General features: G+C 38.9%; 1 protein-coding gene across 4 annotated transcripts in view; it reads right to left on the minus strand.

Annotated features, from left to right (window-relative positions):
• Bmx (BMX non-receptor tyrosine kinase) overlaps positions 1–18315 on the minus strand; it is a 140154-nt gene that overhangs the window by 41903 nt on the left and 79936 nt on the right. For 3 of the 4 annotated variants that reach the window (XM_074064447.1, XM_074064445.1, XM_074064444.1), the window contains exons 1-4: positions 9855–9989; positions 2047–2193; positions 635–739; positions 30–111 (exon numbers count right to left, since the gene is read on the minus strand). In XM_074064447.1, the coding sequence (XP_073920548.1) occupies positions 30–111; positions 635–739; positions 2047–2193; positions 9855–9857 (337 nt within the window). In that variant the 5' untranslated portion in view covers positions 9858–9989. Of the gene's footprint in view, positions 1–29; positions 112–634; positions 740–2046; positions 2194–9854; positions 9990–18315 lie in introns of those variants that run through there. The other variant, XM_074064446.1, reaches the window with a different exon arrangement.

Here is an 18315-nt window from a genome sequence, read left to right on the forward strand (position 1 = left end):
CATGAGTCTCTTTTATGAATTTTTATTACCTTTTTGTAATGCTTTCAACCACTGACTTCTGCTCTCTTCGTTTGATGCATAAACATAGAGAAGTCCGTCCTTATAGACAATCTGGAAAGGAAAAGATACAATGCATTTTGATATAATTGTATCATATGTCACTCTGGCACACCAGCAAATGTTCTGTAATCCAAAAGAAACCTTGATTTTTTCTCATATAATATGCATTAGCTTTGGGATTAGATGAAAACAATTTATAGTTTTTAGATACTCCACTCCTCAATTTTAAAATAGGATTAATGATGCATCTAACAGTGGTAACATTGAGGTCTCCATATGGATGTCCTGGATCATGCACAATGGAGACACGCAACAATGTTTGATGGAAGAGTTTGTCAGACCCAAGGCAAGTCAGGCCACTGTAGTTTACGTCTTGCTTCCCCTCCCTCCAGGTGAGGCAGATTGGTGGACAAAATTTTGGCAAAATGCCCAGCTTCCATTTGGGACTATTCCACGTTTTATTGTTGTCTTAATGGATCATTTTGAAATATCATTATTTTTCCTAGATATACTGAGCTCATAATATAAAATTAAAGGGAGAATTAACCCAATGCAGTGTTGTCCCTCCCTTTACCTGAAATGGGTACTGTCTCTCCACAGGTGTCTGCCCCTCGAGATTGACTTTCTCCACACATCTGATTTTCTTAATTTCGATTGATCCTTTCTTGCTGCCTCTTTTCTGTAGGACAAAAAACAAACAAACAAACAACAACAAATATATATATATATTATATTCATAGGGCAGGCACAAGTGTCTCCTACTTGTAATCCCAGCTACTTGGGAGGTGGAGATTGGGATGGTCTTGGTTTGAGACCAGCCTGGGCAAAAAGTTAGTGAGACCTCATCTCACCCAACAAGCTCAGCATGCTAGGTGGGAGGCTTAAATAGAAGGATGAAGATCCAGGTGGGCCTAGGCAAAAATGCAAAACCCCATCTGAAAAAATGACTACAGTAAAAAAGGGCTGAGGGCATGCTCAAGTGGTAAAGAGCCTGCCTAGTCAGCGCAAGGCACTGAACTTAAACGCCAGTATTAATAAAGTAATTGTTTAAAAAACCAAAACTAAAACTCCAAATTATAAGATATCTCATGTGACATAATGGTGAGCAGGGAGAAGCATAAAGCTGAAGTTATGTTGGGAAGGAGACTGGGGGATGGGATGCTCGCTGGAGAACTAATTCCCCATTACTCCATAACATTCAAAACCCAAAGTGAACACATGTTCCTCCAGTGTGGATGCAAACACATACACTCCTCTAAAAGCGAGTCTTTAAGTGGAACTTAATAATCTTGTTTGAGAATCATGAAAATGTGTTTCAAATCACCTGCCACAGGTTTACTGTAGTCAAGAAAATTGGGCTTCAATTCTGCAAAACATCTTCACTTTGTTTCAATTTCATGAGAGTATTTCAGTACTTCTGCTATGATAGAATTCTCAATTGTGCAGCATAGTCTTATTGCCAGTGTTGTTTTAAAGCAATGTTTCAGATCCTTAGCACTGTGACATTTGGGGCTGGATGAGTCTTTGTCCTGTGCATTGTAGACTATTTAGTAGCATCCCTGGTCTCTACCCACTGGATGCCAGTAGCTCTTGCTCCTTTCTTCCCATCACTACTCGTAACAATCAAAAATGTCTCTAGCCATTGCCCAGTGTCCCCCAGGAAACAAAAATGCCTTTGGTTGAAAATCACTGTTGTAAAGGTATAATTTGCCTTAGTAAAGTTAACTAATATTTTTAAATCCTTTATCTTTTAAAAACTTCATTAGCATAAATTAATTGTACGAAAGAATTTCATTGTGATTTAAATCCTTTATTTTGAATTCATTATACCCTTGGTAAAGAAAGGCAATGTAATATGGAAATGCAAGCCAATTGTCACTGTATAAACTAAGAAACCTGATATTCTTTCATTATAGTCAAGCACTTTGTGGAGACTTAGGAAAAATAATAAATAGTATAAAAACAATGGAGTAAATAGAGTCTCACCATTTTGTCATATTCATAGTAGGAAAGGTTCGTTTTGGTCAAAACAAAAAGCCGCTCTTTATAATTATTTGGTGACATTTTCTTCTTTTGCTGTGACCTTTTGAGAAGAAGTTCTTCTAGAATGGATTTTGTATTCATACTATCGTCCTAAATAAAATAAAATAATTAAAATCATTATAGCATCTAGCTTGGTTCTCTTTTAGCCTTCCTATTTTTACTCAACTATTTCTCATTCAAGGATAATATAAATGATAACTTTTAAAAAATAAGAGCAATTTAAGATTATAGAATAAACTGCACACATAACTACATGTTTTTCTCTGAGTTTTATAACTATGTTGATTTTAAAAAGCATTTTATGCACTCAGAGATTCATGTCTCACTGGAGATCATAAATTCACTATCTTTGTACTATCCTCCAGACCTCCTTCTCAAAATGCTCTTTATTGTTTAACATTCTAAAGGTGCTTAGAACTTCAAAAATCAAGCTACTCCAGGCAGCTTACCATGTATAAAGTAACTGAGAGACTGAAATGTCCCATTACTGTGGCCAAATAACCACGAGACGCTGATATCTTTGTTAATGACATCAACAGCCCCAACCACAGCCAGATCTTTAGTATAAAGGACATGGGTATAATTTTAGATATTTCAGAAGACTTAAAATCAAAATGAATGTACAAGAAAGAAGATACAAGAGAATGCAAGAAAATGTTATCAAAAGAGATTTGAAAGAACTACGAAAATTAGTACATTTACAAAAGTAAAAATGCTCTAGCCTTTTATTCTAAACTCACATAAAACATTAAAACTTAAAGCATTTCTGAAAAAATAAGTATATTCATTTTCTGATTCTCCTAAGACTGAGTCTTAGTGTCAGTGTCAGTCAGGTAATAGGTCCAATAATGAAAAATATCAATGTTAAGAGGTGGGCTGCAGAAATAAACTTTCTTATATTCCTTTCTTTTCTTTTTTGGCAGTCCTGGGGTTTGAGCCCAGGGCCTTATGCTTGCTAGGCAGGTGCTCTACCACTGAATCATACACCCAGCCCCCCCAGATAAACTTTCTTATATTCTTCTTAGCTTTATTAAACTGTATCATTATTTGTAGTTAGATGCCCAGTAGTTAAAATCTTTGTTTGATGATCAGAAGATAAGTGGCTTTACTCACCTTAGAGTCCCTAGAGTTGAAGTCGATGTGTGGGCCTTTTTTTTTTTAACTCTTGAACTCAAAGCAGAAACGTACTGCTCTGAGGCACCATCACTCATATTCTTCCTGGCTGAGCCAGGGTCATGCATTAGGAAGAAGATATTTGCATTCTACTTATCACTATTTATCAGGAAGTATCCATACAGACATTGCTGTCTGGGGATGGAGGCAGGTGCCAAGTAAATCCATCCAATCACTAGAAGGCACTTCCCACGGGCCCAGAAGTAGGATGAGCCCACTGTGGCAGGGGAGTGGAAAATAGGCAGACTAAGAAAGACAGCCTGGTGGTGAATAAACCACCGTCAGTTCCAGCCATCTTTCTTCCTGATCTAGACCACACAACTCTAAAAGCAAGAATTAAGAAAACAAGCCTTTAAAATTTATTTATATAGGTCAGGAGACCATTGAAACTCCTAAAATGTCTTCCAAGGGCATTGCTTGATTTATGGATGGAAGTACTGGAAATCTTCTCCATTAAACATTATACAATCTTGCTAGCTTTTTGCTCTAGATGTCGTTGCATCAGTTATTAATAACAGGACAATTCTTTTGCAAAAGTAAAGTCAAATGGGTTTCTTTTTATTTTCATTGTTCAATTTTTACACATGTATACAAAGTACACCCACCATATTCTCCCTCCTTCACCCTCTCCATTTACCCTTCCATTGGTGCCCTTCCCCAGACAGGACCTGTTCCACCTTCCTGACCTTCATATTTTAAAAAGTGTGTATTGATTGTTCAAGGGTTTTGCCTTGGTATTTCACACGTGCATACATCATACTCCCACCAGATTAAGCCCCCTATTACCTATTCTTTCTCTATTGTCCTGTTTCCCTATTATTCAACAGCTTACAGTGCTATGGTGTACCATCTTCATACACAGGTGCAGTGTATTTCAATATTCACTTTCCATAGTCCCCTCAGATAGATCCACTATTAAAATATTTTTCTATCTACATCTATATGATCCTATATGTATTTATTTGTACATTTATCTTTAGGTCTAGCTTCCACATATGAAGAAAAACACACAACCTTTCTCCTGAGCCTGGCTTACTTCGCTTAACATGATGATCTCAAGTTCCATCTGTTTACCTGAAACAACGTTCTTTATGGCTGAGTAATACTCCTATATTAGAATGGGAGCTATTCACCATGGTTACTGGTTTCTTTGCTTGGGGTTGGAAGATAGAGCAGAAACAAGATGTAGTGGAGCCAGCAGGACTAGAGGAGGCAGGTATTATGCGTACTTTTTACCTCTGCCTCCACTGGAAACCTTACACATATGCCTGCCTGGGTAAGCTTATTTTTCACATCCTACATCCAAAGTCTATGGCTACAAGAGAATTTTCTTGAAACCTTATGAGAACTATAAGGCTGACTTTCTGTGAGTTATAGACCCCTTTGGGGGAGTCAACCATTAGGCATAGTTTGAGGACACTTTTGCATTTCGTGTTTTTACGTTTTAAAAATTTACTAATAATGCAGAAAGAGGAAACTGTAGAAAAAAATCTTGCCAAATTTCTTTCATGTCTACAGTTAAAACATTCCTCAAAGCAAAGTGCTAGTTAAATATATCTGGTTTGTTGAGCAGTAAGTTTATTTTTCAGATGCTGAATCAATTCTTGACACTAAGAACACTTATAGAAATTGCACAACCCAATGTCCAAAGTAATATGCAATCTTTCACAGGCTTACATGGTGACCTACACACTTTTCTGTTTATAGAACTCCACATGAAGCACATTAAAGATGGGCTTGTTTTGAATTTTATATATCACATTAATAAGATGAATTGCAGAAACCACTGACACAGTCACCAAGTTGCCTCTGAATATTGAGAGGAAAAGGAATAATGAGTAGAAAGGAAGGTATCAAGCCCAATTCACCAATAAATCTCAAAGGGTTTACAAGCCTTGACAAAATGTAATTTGTCAAATTGCAACCTGAGTGTTGATCCTCAAATTCTGGCTACTGTGAACCTCTTCTTTTCTTCTTAAAATCATATGTCATAAACGTTTATTTTACAAAACCAAGAACTATTGGCAAGCAAAAGAAAGAGACTAATACACCTCTAGATTTTATTCTTTTCAGGTATCTACATGCATATGCTTATTTTCACAAAGATGGGCTCACATCCTGTGCACATGGGTCTATAATCTGTTGTTCTTGTGTCACAAACACCCACAGCCACGTATTTTTGAAGTTCTATCCAGGACAGTCAGGCTGTCAAAGCTCGGTGGACTCCGAGGCTCCCTTAGCAAACTTGAAGAGCACTGTTTTGATGACTCATGCTTCTGTCATCACCAGGTCAGTTTCTTTGAAGTCAGGCTCTCTGGTTCCTGCTCAGGCTTGGACATACCTTTCTCTTAATTGTTCCTGTCTTTTCCGTGTGCTTCCCCTTTCTCTTCTAAATAGCCTGATTCTAAATTCTGTTGTGTTACTTGGTATCAGAGGTGATAATTGGTGATGATTAGTTTTTAGAAGTGCTTCCTCCCTTTGGTTAGGACAATAGCTGAACAGGGCTTAGGTATCATTGTCTACTTAAATGTCTGTATAACCAACTAGTTAACTCTGTTCTGCCTACCCCTATGTAAGGGAAATTCAGTTGGAAAGATAAATGACAAATAAAAAATGGTTTTATGAATAAAAATAAACTGTCTTTTACAATACAATGAGACCCTAAACCTAGTCAGTATTATGCAGAAGTCTATTTCCATAGAGGAGCCGTTGGGATTTGGCTGGGCTCTCATATTACCACCCACATAGAATAGAAACATCCATTTGCTTACCAAATAGCCCGGGCTGCCTATTTCCATAAGCACATGATTAAAAGCCCAGAGAAGGCAAAAACAAAACCCAGAAATCAATACCAAGAAGAAATCAATATTGAATTTTCTGTAAGGAAACTTGCAACCATTATGTAACCTATTACATACATAAAAGGAGCATGTTGAATTTACATGACTCCGAATCACTATGGTTGCTTAGGATTTATAAGGAATGATATCACGAGAGTAAGAAGCTCAATTTGGAAGTTCTATGTGGCACACTTGACTTTGAGCCGACATTGAGTGACTGGTTCCAGAAATAGTCCTGAGTGACAACAAACAAGTGTGAGATAGGTTTTGTAACTAATTAATATGTAAGATTGCTGTGGGGTGGTAGACTCAGAAGGTTTGAAGGAAATTACAGGACGATCATTTCAGAGTTTGGTCACCTTGACCAAGTCCCTTCCCTGCTCCAAGTTTTGGTTTTCTGATCCGTAAAATGAGGTACATTTCAGTCCCCTCATTTTACATGACTTAAATGAAAAACCTTACGTGAAAATACTTGGCATACTTTGGGCCAAGTATTTGATTTTAAATCATGATTTAAAAAGAAATGGGTGGAAAGAAATAATTTGAATGTTACAGTGGAGCTCATTCACTTTACTGTGAAGAGATTGAAGAAAGAATTTTTAATAATAATCAAGAAAACTGTTACATTGTTACAGATACAAATGATTTTTAGTAATAATTAATAATTCTAGCAATATTTAAGGAAGATTCACAATAGACTCCACAACTGGCAAATGTTAATTTGCTTCCTAGTCACAGTTGTCCTATGGGGCAGGTTATGATCCCCTCTACCTTATGGGGTAGGCCATAATACCCCATTCTATGAGGCATGTCCTAATGCAACCATCCTATGGGGTAGTTTGTGATACTTGCACCCTATGGGGTAGGTTGGAACAGAGTCATACTATGGAGATTGTAACTTCATTCCTTGTTTATAGCTGATGAAGCTGAAAAAAGGAAAAGCAGCAAGTTGCCCAGGTCAGACTGCTACATGTAGTGGAGTAGGATTTGAATTTTGGCATTCTAACTCCACAGCTCACGTTCTTGACTGTCATACCAGTGGTAGAGAAGAACATGCCTGCTGTGTGACCCTCCTAAACCAGGAAAACTGTAACCTAAATACAGGAAGGCAGCCAGAAGGGGTCAAAGCTTATAGGAACCCTAGACATCATTCTACAGGTGCAACACTGAGCCCAAGCAAGCTAAGTGACTTAACCAGGACCTCGAACCAATGACCTAAGAGACATAGACTGGGAAGCCAGATTACAGTGTCCTGCCTGGTGTATTGTACACGCCACAGCAGTAACTAAACTAAAAGAGATTTATGTGTTTAGTTAAACACACTAAGATGCACTGTTTGAACCAGGCATAAATTTGGGTTTTAACCAGACCTGTGCAGGGGACCTTTTAATGGAGCTATCAGAAAGATGTGATTTATAAATAATCTTTCAGCAGAAACCCACAAGGCAGTGTTAAATAGCAAAACTCTGGGTTGAGGATCCTGGAGTTTGATCTCCAGCACCACACACACACACACACACACACACACACACACAGGTCTAGCAAAACTCTAATCACATTTTGAAAATTGGTAAGAACATACAATCTCGAAATAAATTTTCAGTGATACAGAGGAGGAACAGGAGACAGGAAAGGGAAAAGGCCTATATAGTTAAATGGTGCCATTGGATAGTCCCCTCCACAAAAAAGTATATTTCCTGACTGAATCATGATGGTGGTGGCCTTAAAACGCTATTCTTTAGAAATGAGAGGTGAGTGCAGTAATTTTTTACATCTTTTCTTGGTTCAGTTATGTTCTTTTGTTTTACATGTCATTTAGCTAAAGATTTGGATTGGTGCCAAGATAGTAAAATAATGCATGTTCTGGGAAGGCAGTTGAGGGGGAGGGGTGGGAGGAGGAGGAGGAGGATGCTCCAAGTGGGAACTAGGTAGGGGTCTGAAAGGGAAAATGAAATAATTGCCCAAAGCTAGGGTTGCTTATCTTACTACTAAACAACTGAACAAAATAGAATGGTGAGTTTAATCAGGAACAAAAAGCTCAACTCAGAATCAGATGAAGTGGTTTAAGAAGTCTTATGATGGTGACCAAAAACAAATGCTGGCTCCATAGAACCTAACAAATGCAGGACAGAGAAAATTATAGTTGATCTTGGCATGATTTGGACAGAAACCCTCTAACACTGACACTCAATTAAGGTATGAAGCACCATACCTTAATTTCTCCAAAATGAACTAAAAAAATAAGACATTTGAGGAAGATCATTTTTCTCATAAAGAAGACAGAATTCCAGTGTTATTCCTGTTGGAGTTAAAATTCGCTCTTAGGTATAAGATTCATCTTCAGAGACTTCTAGAGCTTTCCTAAGCCCTTCCTTATTTTGAGCAGCCTCTTTCCTTTTGCTCTCTCCCCTTTGCCCAGGACACCCTCTCTCCACTCCACACCTTTCTTGGGAGAAAAAGCAAAAAGACAAATCTGTGAGCTAATATGCTGAATTAGTGTAGTACAGGTTGGTGTGGGGAAAAGCATAAAGCTTCAGTGGGTTCAAATCCTTGCTTTGTCTCTATGCAAGCTAACATGTTACTTAAACCCACTAAACCTCAGCTTCCCTATCTATAAACGGAGTAAAAAACAATAAGCACCTTGAAGCATTGCAAGGAATCATGAGAAAATGGCAGTGCAATGCCCAGCACCTTATGTTCTGGAATCCTATGCCCTTCCCCTCACCACATCCTAGGTAAAGCTTGAAAATAGACCATAGAAAAGTTAAAAGGCTGAAGACAATGAAATCGTCAAAGATGCAGTTTAGGGTCTCATCCCTCTGCCTCTAGCTCCTGGGCATGGGACATAATGGGAGGCAGAAAGATGTCCTCACACATTCTCAAGTTAACAAGCACTGGCTCCGTAGGTTTGTTATAGACACTCTGTCCTGGAACCAATTTTATAGTAATAAATTTTGGTTGAACCAGCCCTTTCTTGACTGTGTATTTGTGCTGTCGTATTTCTTACAAACAAATACTTGGGTGCTACTAAAGTGTGGTCCATAGACTAACAACACTGGCACCACTTGGGCACTGGTCCCATCCCAAACTTTGTGCACCTGATCTGCATGTTAGCAAGATCCCCAGTGTACACAACCTATGTAAAATACCCCCAAGTCTCTGGTTTAAGGAGACTTCATTAAGAACCAACACCTGTAGCTAAAATAACATATAAAGAAGAGAAGGTATGACTACAATTTCTTTGTCTTTTTGGAAGCAGTCACAAAGCCAATATGAAAAGCTGTGGAAGAGCAGTGCCAAAGATTAGTATAGAGGGCTGCTAGAGTGGCTCAAGCAGTAAGAGTGCCTGCCCACTAAGTGTGAGGCCCTGAGTTCAAACCCCAGCACCCCTAAAAAAGAGAAAAAGAACAGTATGGAGAAGATGAACAGAGGAAACGGTGCAAAGCTGGATCAAGCTGGAGTTGAAATGCACATACTCACAGCTTTCCTGAGTGAGATTTTGAGCAAGGGGCGAGTTCACAGTGAAACTACATCAGTTTAAATTTCTGGTTCCCAAATTACACGATCCCTTCAGAAGTCCTAGGGGAAGCCCCAATAATTCCATATTCATAATTTTATACCATTTTTCTTATGACAGCTTCCCCAAGTTTTGAAAACTTCAGGCCCCACACCACCTGCATCTGAACCCATTTTCCTGTAGGATATGACACTGTATAGCCACCTGCCACTTAAACGCACCATTTTGGCTTGTTCTGTCGCTGGGGTCCACCGTGGTGAAGTTAATCTGCTTTTGCAGGAACACAGCCTCCACTGTCTTCTGTCCAGCAGCAGCGAATTGGCTCACATTTTCCCGGCTGCTGGGTCAGAAATGGCTACATTACTCAGTGCCCCCAAAACCTTTATTGTCCTGCAGGGCCTTACACAATCCCACAGGAAACCACGCTCAACACTTAGCCAACACTTGTTGATCTGATTGAACGAAACAAAAACGGAGACAAAAGCATATTTCATAAAAGTTCCAACTTTGATAACTGCAGCTCCTGCTTTTCCCAGACAACACTTGGGTACATGTGATAACCCTGCCTTTGTTTATAGAGCTCAGTGCTGAAAAGGACAAGAAAATATCTCAGCAAAACCCCTGACGCTTACTTCTCTCACAGGAGTCAGAGTCAGGAAACCGTTAGGTAATGCCAAAGTGCACAGAGAATAAGCAATGAATATTTTGACTCAACACTTGGACAAAGGGAGGCCAGAGAACACAGGAGAGGACAGTTGGTATGACCCCAAAGGAGCACATTTTCACAGCTTAAATGATGAAGAATCCAGAAATGGAAAGGAGGCTGATTTTACTAATCTACAATACACCAAGATCACAATGAAAATGTGTGATCACCACTCTACATTGTTAGGACAATATCACAACTCATTCCACCATTTTCTCTGGTGCAGTCTGGCTAGTCATGTATAACTCTAATGACACATGTTAGGCTGTGCTGTGGATAGCCAAGAGTATCAGTCATTCTTTTGGCATGCATTGACACACTGTATTAACTTACTAATTGTTGGGTATTTTAATTTATTCATAAGCATCTACTATGTGATGACGCCCTGGGCTGGCAGAGGAGAGTGAAGTTTCTGATTTTCAAAGAGTTTATTCTATTGAGTGGACACAAAATTAGCATAACTTCTGTTCATTTAGTCTATCAAGTCTTATTGAGACCTTGCCATGCGCTGACCATTCTGTTAGGGGCTGGAGACATAATGATAATCAGAACAGAGGTAATCCACGTTCTTAGGGGGCCTATGTCTAATGGGGGAAGGAAGAATCATGGTTTAATTACCGAAGTGTGTGAAAAATAACTTTTGGGTTTTTTTAAATATTTATGTTTGGAAACTGGAATTTGGGAAAAGCAAAAAGAAGAATTCAAGTGATGAATTCCAAATAGTTCTCCATCCTCCAGAAATAAAGCAGGTAGTCATTGATATACCAGGAGCCAAGCAGAGTAACCTGGTGAAGCAAATTCATTCTACAGTCTGCTAATTCATTTTCTTTCTCATATGCTGATTTGTATTTACTCCACTTCTTATATATGGCAACATAGTAAAATGTTGATTTTTATGATAAAAAATAAATTTAGAGGAGGGGAGGGAGGCCAGTGATAGAACCGTGGAAACACCTGGGCACAATCCCTTGGTACTTAAAGCACTCAAAGGCATCTGGGGGAAGTGGTTTCCTCTTTGTCAAAATGTCATCGATTTATTTCCTTGTTCTATTCATTCATTTCCTCTGCTACTTCTCTGGAGTTGGCTCTGTATTTTCCATGTTTTTAATTAATTCCTAACTTTTGGGAACCCATTCTTTCAATTACCCAATTTAATTCACTCGAATTTATAGTCTGCATCATCACCTTCGCTTCGTGAGACCCTTAGGAATTTTCTTGTTCATGTAAGTCTTTAGCAAGCGACAGCCCAAGGGACACAGCATGGGATAATTTGACTTTATGACATGAACGAGTTTGTCCTCTTGTGCTTACAGTTTTAGAATAAGAACCTGGTACAACCCATTTTATGAGAGAGACCACAAGAATCCAGTTCCTTGAGGTTGACATCTATTTTTTGTCACTTTAAAATTCATTTGACTCGTGGCTTTAAACACCACCTATATGCTTCTGTTTCTAGATTTCAGCCAGGACCTCTCCCCTGGATTACAGACTCATAGTCCAATGTCAACTTGTTCATCTACATTTGGAGTATCTAATACATATGTCATATTTTACATGTCTAAATTTAACCTCCTGATTAACCCCTCAAACTACCTCCTCCTACAGGTTTCCCCTTCTCAGCTAATATCAACTCCATTTTTCCAGGTGCTCAGGCCAAAGAAGGTAGACTCTTCCTTGTTTTTCACCCTTCCCTTATACCCAATGCTCAATCCTTCATGAAATATGGTTACCTCTGTCTTCTAAATGTATCCTACATTTGGCCACTTCAATATCTCTTCTGCTACGTTCTGGTCTAAATTGTCACCATCCCTGACCTGAAATATATCTTTCTTTTTCCTCTTCCATCCTGACCCCCTTCAGTCTATTCCAACTCAGTAGCCAGAACGATTCTTTTAAATGTAAGTCAAGCTGGGCATGGTGCTTCACCTCTGTAATCCTAGCACTTGGGAAGCTGAAGTAGGAAGATCTCAAATATGAAGCTAACCTGGACTGCATAGAGAGTTCCAAGTCAGACTGGGCTACATAGAGAGATCCTGTCTCAAAAATCCAAGGGCCAGTTTGGGGATGTAACTCAGTGGTAGAGCACTTGCTTAAATGTTCGAGGCCCTTGGTTCTGTCCCTCGTACTGCAAAATAAAAAACACAAACAAATAAATAAATGTAAGTAAATTTTACCACTTCTCCAGTCTGAATTCTCCAATGGTTCCATAGTACTGTATGAAAATCATCTCCTGATTATTTTATTGCATCTTACCACTCCTAAAACTGGCCTACTTGCTGCTCCTCCAATATTCTGACAACCATCTGCTCCAGGGCCTTTGCATTGGCAGTATTGTCTGCTTGATTGTCCCAGAAATCTGCCTGGCTCATTTCCTGATCTCCATGCTCTGCTTCAAATAGCCTCTTACGAATGACCCCTACCCAGATTACCCTGCTTAATACAACAACCTCACCCCCATCCAACACGCTCAATCTCCCTTCCTCTCCTCTTTTTTCATACTGCTTATCACCTTATAACAATGCATACTTTATTACTTTTATTGTCTGGCTCTCCTTAAGTAAGTCCACAAGGGCTCCAACAGCTTCTCTGCAGCCTGAGGTTTTCCCAGGGGTACCTCGTCACTGGGGTGTCACTCTACTACCTCCTGCACTTATTCCTTCTGGTGCTAAATTATCTGCTTGAAGGTTGGGATATGATGTGAATCATTTAGTCACTGGACTTGAACATTAATGTATCACCTTTCTTGAGGATGTTTTCTTATCAAACCTTAGGTTTGAGGCAGGATAGGTCAGGGACAATAAGGGATGAGTAACAGCAGCCAGAGATTCAGAAATAAGCTTGATTAAGAATACAGGCACTATTCTCTTTGTTTTAAGACTTACGCCCCCTCAACAAGCTGTAACATTTAGTAAAAAAAAGAAGAAGAAGGGGGAGGGGAAGAAAGAGTAGCTCTCTCCCTCTGACCTTGCCCGCTCGCCCAAATGATTAGCGTGTTCTGGGAAGGAGCAAGGCTGTCTTAAAGAAAGACATCTGTGCTGGAAAGAACACCTTGGAAAATGTCTCCTCTGGGCACAAAATGTGTTTACAAAGGAAAATACTTCTCACAAAGATGGACACCTATCTTGAAGGGAGCATCTGGCAGGACCAATCCTTTGTTTAAAGGGATGCCAAAACAGTATGCAATTGTGTCCCCAAATGTAGTAAACAGACCAACCTTGAGGAACTCTGGGTCAAACTGATAAGACAGTCTGGCTGTAAGAATGAAGAGTATAACAGTATAACAGGTGTCCAGAACAAAGGAGAGCACTCATCCCAGGGTGAATTAAGGTCAAGCCCCCTGCCCTACCTTTTGCCATAATACCGCTGATATCTAGACAGCTAAATGTGTCTCCTTTGGAGCACCCACACTGTACCTAATAGAGTGTACCTTTGTTTTCTGCTTGCTTGTTCAATAAAACTTTGCTAAGTTTTCTTTCTATTGTGACTTGTCTAGAAATTTCTATTCTGTGAATGAAGTCAAGAATGTGGAACAAAATTCTGAGTGGATGGTCTCTAACTTAAAGGGAAGCTTTACATCCTCACCTGCCTCCAATGACAGGTTCAGTAGTGGAACAAATAGTCTCGATCCTTATGAATAGAGAAGGGCGAGGGGTGCATGTGGAGATGTGCACTGAAAGGTTTGTCATTTCATTTTGTTATGACCTTTCCTGGTATCTATGAAATCTTTACATGCACTTTTGGCATTTAATCAATTTCACTCCTAATTTTTAGTGGGAGGTAAGGATTTGGGGTCTAGAAGGAGTTGGAAAACAATGAGTGTCATCTGTTTTTATAAATAAAATTTATTGGAATGGAGCCACCATTTGTTTACATATTGTGTCTGGCTGCTTTCATTCTATAACGGCAGAGTTAAGTAGTTCTCACAGAGACTGCATGCCTGAAAAGTCTCAAATATTTACTATCTGGGTCATCACAGAAAAAATTTTGCTAACTCATGGTCTAGAACAATACTGACAGCTGTGGAAGTGACCCAGTAGCTTGGAATCTAGTTCAGCAACTCAGTACCATAGACAATCTCTTAATGTACTGTGTGCATGGAACCAAAGTTGGAAACAAAGACAGTAGACAAAGAGGGGTATCACTATGGATGCCTCCCAGCCCTGATTCCCACTTGATTTAAATTAGTTTTTACCAAAATTTGATCATGAGAAACTCAACATATAGAAAAGGCAAAAGAAGTTGAAGCACCCCTACACCACTATCTAGATTATGTAATTAACATTTTACAGTATTTGCTTTGCCATGTATCTCTTCATCCGTCAGTTCGCCTATTGTTATTGCTATGGTGGATAAAAAGTAAGTTCAGAGATCATTCATAAGTGCCTCAGCAGACATAACACTAGCTAGAAGTTACCTCAAATTAGTTTTTACATTGACCCCAATACTGTGATCTCCAAAGCAGTTCTTTTTTTTTTTTACCATCCAAAAAATTCATTTTATTTAAAGAATATACTTTTTTCTTTTATAGTTTTTACATTTACTTACATGTGTATACATTGTGCCACCTCCCTCCTTCTTCTCTCCCCCCACAATGACTATACTTTTATATGACTTTTTCCTGTAACTGAAACTTATTTTATGGCTCAGAATATGATGTTTTGGAAAATATCCTGTGTATATTTGAAAAGAATGTATAGTTTTCTTTTGGGGGATATTCTATAAATATTAGTTAGGCTAAGATGGTTGATAGTGTTGTTTGGGTCTTCTGTATCCTTGCTATTTTTCTGTCCACTTATGCTAATATTATGAGAGAGGCTTTGAAACTTCTGACTGTAATTATGGATGTGTTTATTTCTCCTTGAAGTTATTATAGCTTTTGCTCATGCATTTTGAAGCTCTCTTATTAGGTACATTGTTTAGGATTGTTATGTCTTCTTTTTTTTTTCATTTTTCTTTTATTATTCATATGTGCATATAAGGCTTGGTTCATTTCTCCCCCCTGCCCCCGCCCCCTCCCTTACCACCCACTCCGCCCCCTCCCGCTCCCCCCCCCAATACCCAGCAGAAACTATTTTGTCTTATCACTAATTTTGATGTAGAGAGAGTATAAGCAACAATAGGAAGGAACAAGGGGTTTGGCTGGTTGAGATAAGGATAGCTATACAGGGCATTGACTCACATTGATTTCCTGTGCGTGGGTGTTACCTTCTAGGTTAATTCTTTTTGATCTAACCTTTTCTCTAGTACCTGTTCCTCTTTTCCTATTGGCCTCAGTTGCTTTAAGGTATCTGCTTTAGTTTCTCTGCATTAAGGGCAACAAATGCTAGCTAGTTTTTTAGGTGTCTTACCTATCCTCACCCCTCCCTTGTGTGCTCTCGCTTTTATCATGTGCTCATAGTCCAATCCCCTTGTTGTGTTTGCCCTTGATCTAATGTCCACCTATGAGGGAGAACATACGATTTTTGGTTTTTTGAGCCAGGCTAACCTCACTCAGAATGATGTTCTCCAATTCCATCCATTTACCAGCGAATGATAACGTTTCGTTCTTCTTCATGGCTGCATAAAATTCCATTGTGTATAGATACCACATTTTCTTAATCCATTCGTCAGTGCTGGGGCATCTTGGCTGTTTCCATAACTTGGCTATTGTGAATAGTGCCGCAATAAACATGGGTGTGCAGGTGCCTCTGGAGTAACAGTCTTTTGGGTATATCCCCAAGAGTGGTATTGCTGGATCAAATGGTAGATCGATGTCCAGCTTTTTAAGTAGCCTCCAAATTTTTTTCCAGAGTGGTTGTACTAGTCTACATTCCCACCAACAGTGTAAGAGGGTTCCTTTTTCCCCGCATCCTCGCCAACACCTGTTGTTGGTGGTGTTGCTGATGATGGCTATTCTAACAGGGGTGAGGTGGAATCTTAGTGTGGTTTTAATTTGCATTTCCTTTATTGCTAGAGATGGTGAGCATTTTTTCATGTGTTTTCTGGCCATTTGAATTTCTTCTTTTGAGAAAGTTCTGTTTAGTTCACATGCCCATTTCTTTATTGGTTCATTAGTTTTGGGAGAATTTAGTTTTTTAAGTTCCCTGTATATTCTGGTTATCAGTCCTTTGTCTGATGTATAATTGGCAAATATTTTCTCCCACTCTGTGGGTGTTCTCTTCAGTTTAGAGACCATTTCTTTTGATGAACAGAAGCTTTTTAGTTTTATGAGGTCCCATTTATCTATGCTATCTCTTAGTTGCTGTGCTGCTGGGGTTTCATTGAGAAAGTTCTTACCTATACCTACTAACTCCAGAGTATTTCCTACTCTTTCTTGTATCAACTTAAGAGTTTGGGGTCTGATATTAAGATCCATGATCCATTTTGAGTTAATCTTGGTATAGGGTGATATACATGGATCTAGTTTCAGTTTTTTGCAGACTGCTAACCAGTTTTCCCAGCAGTTTTTGTTGAAGAGGCTGCTATTTCTCCATCGTATATTTTTAGTTCCTTTGTCAAAGATAAGTTGCTCATAGTTGTGTGGCTTCATATCTGGATCCTCTATTCTGTTCCACTGGTCTTCATGTCTCCAAAGCAGTTCTTATTTGGACAGAAGACACAACTTTACAAAAGCTGAAAACTGAGAAAGGTTATCAGGGTAATTGAGGTAAGTGTCAGGGGAATCATTCACCTAAATTTCTCTGTTTCCCTGGCTTAGAGATAAATCAGCTGTTCAGAGCCAAGAGTGTTTTGCTGGTGATGGATTCTAGGAACATTCTGTGGCTCTAAAGAGAGAGTCATAAGCTGTTCTTTTCTGGGATGCTGCCAAAAACCCACAGGAAAGACAGAGAGCAACACGAGAGTTTAATGCATCAGTTGGTTACATGTAGCTTCTATAACAGAACTTGCTGGTGATGGACCAGACTGAGTCTGTGCAGCATGCTCTCACAAGGGTAGAAATGGGAGTCACATGTACCCATCTTCTCTGGATATATTTAGATGTTTTCAGACACCCAATACATTAATGGCTTTCATAAATTAGTGTTTACAAAACAATCAGTCCTTGAGTTGGGGCCAAATGATTTGTTGGGTTCAGTAACTCTGAATCCTTAATATGGAATATTCCAGAAATTTGTCATTTTTAAATTAGCACATATTAATTATACAATGTGAGGGGGTTTCATTGTGATATTTCCTTAAATGTATATAATATACTTTGATCATATTCATCCTTCTCCCACCTCCGGATGTTTGTCATTTAATGAATAGCAGCTATACTGCCTTGTAACTCACTGAAATCTGCAAGCAAGAATTTTTGGGTTGATAGCTTGAAAAAAATTGCAAATGATGAAGATGCACACATACTTGTATAAATATATCTTTGGAAAGAAACTCAATAAGTTACAAAGATGGGGAAAACAACTTTTTGAATTGAAGAGAGCAAAGTCAAATAAAATGAGTTAACAATGTAGGTATGTTAAGGTATAATGATGTTATTTGGAACCATTTAGGGAGGCTTTGTTCATTGTCATATCAGCATGAAGATTTTTTTGTTTCCTGTGATGCCCAAGGTGATTGATGGTCACATATCCCCACATCTCTATTCTGATTTCAAGTGACAGTGTGAAGAGGACTCAAAGCTCACTGTACAGGGTCACATGTCTCATGTTCAAATGGACCCTTGTTACACTGAAACATTGTATAGCCTCCATTCTATTTGTAAAAATTTTCCCCTCTCAAACCTTTGTTTTTCCTGACTGTAAATCTTCTACTTTTTTAGAACTGCTTTTTTTTTGAAGTGGCTTGCAAATGGAGTCCTCTGCTTTTCCCTGACCACGCACACAATGTGGATGTAGCTTTTACCAGTGATCAGGTTCGCAAAGACAAAAGGAGGGGAAGCTCTCACTCCTATTATGACTGCAGAGATGGAGGGGATTTTGAATTGCAGAGAAACCTCCAAAAAGATGTTAGGTTGAAACATCATCAAAAACATTGCA

Source organism: Castor canadensis, chromosome X (genome assembly GCF_047511655.1).
Source record: "Castor canadensis chromosome X, mCasCan1.hap1v2, whole genome shotgun sequence".
Taxonomy (NCBI): domain Eukaryota; kingdom Metazoa; phylum Chordata; class Mammalia; order Rodentia; family Castoridae; genus Castor; species Castor canadensis.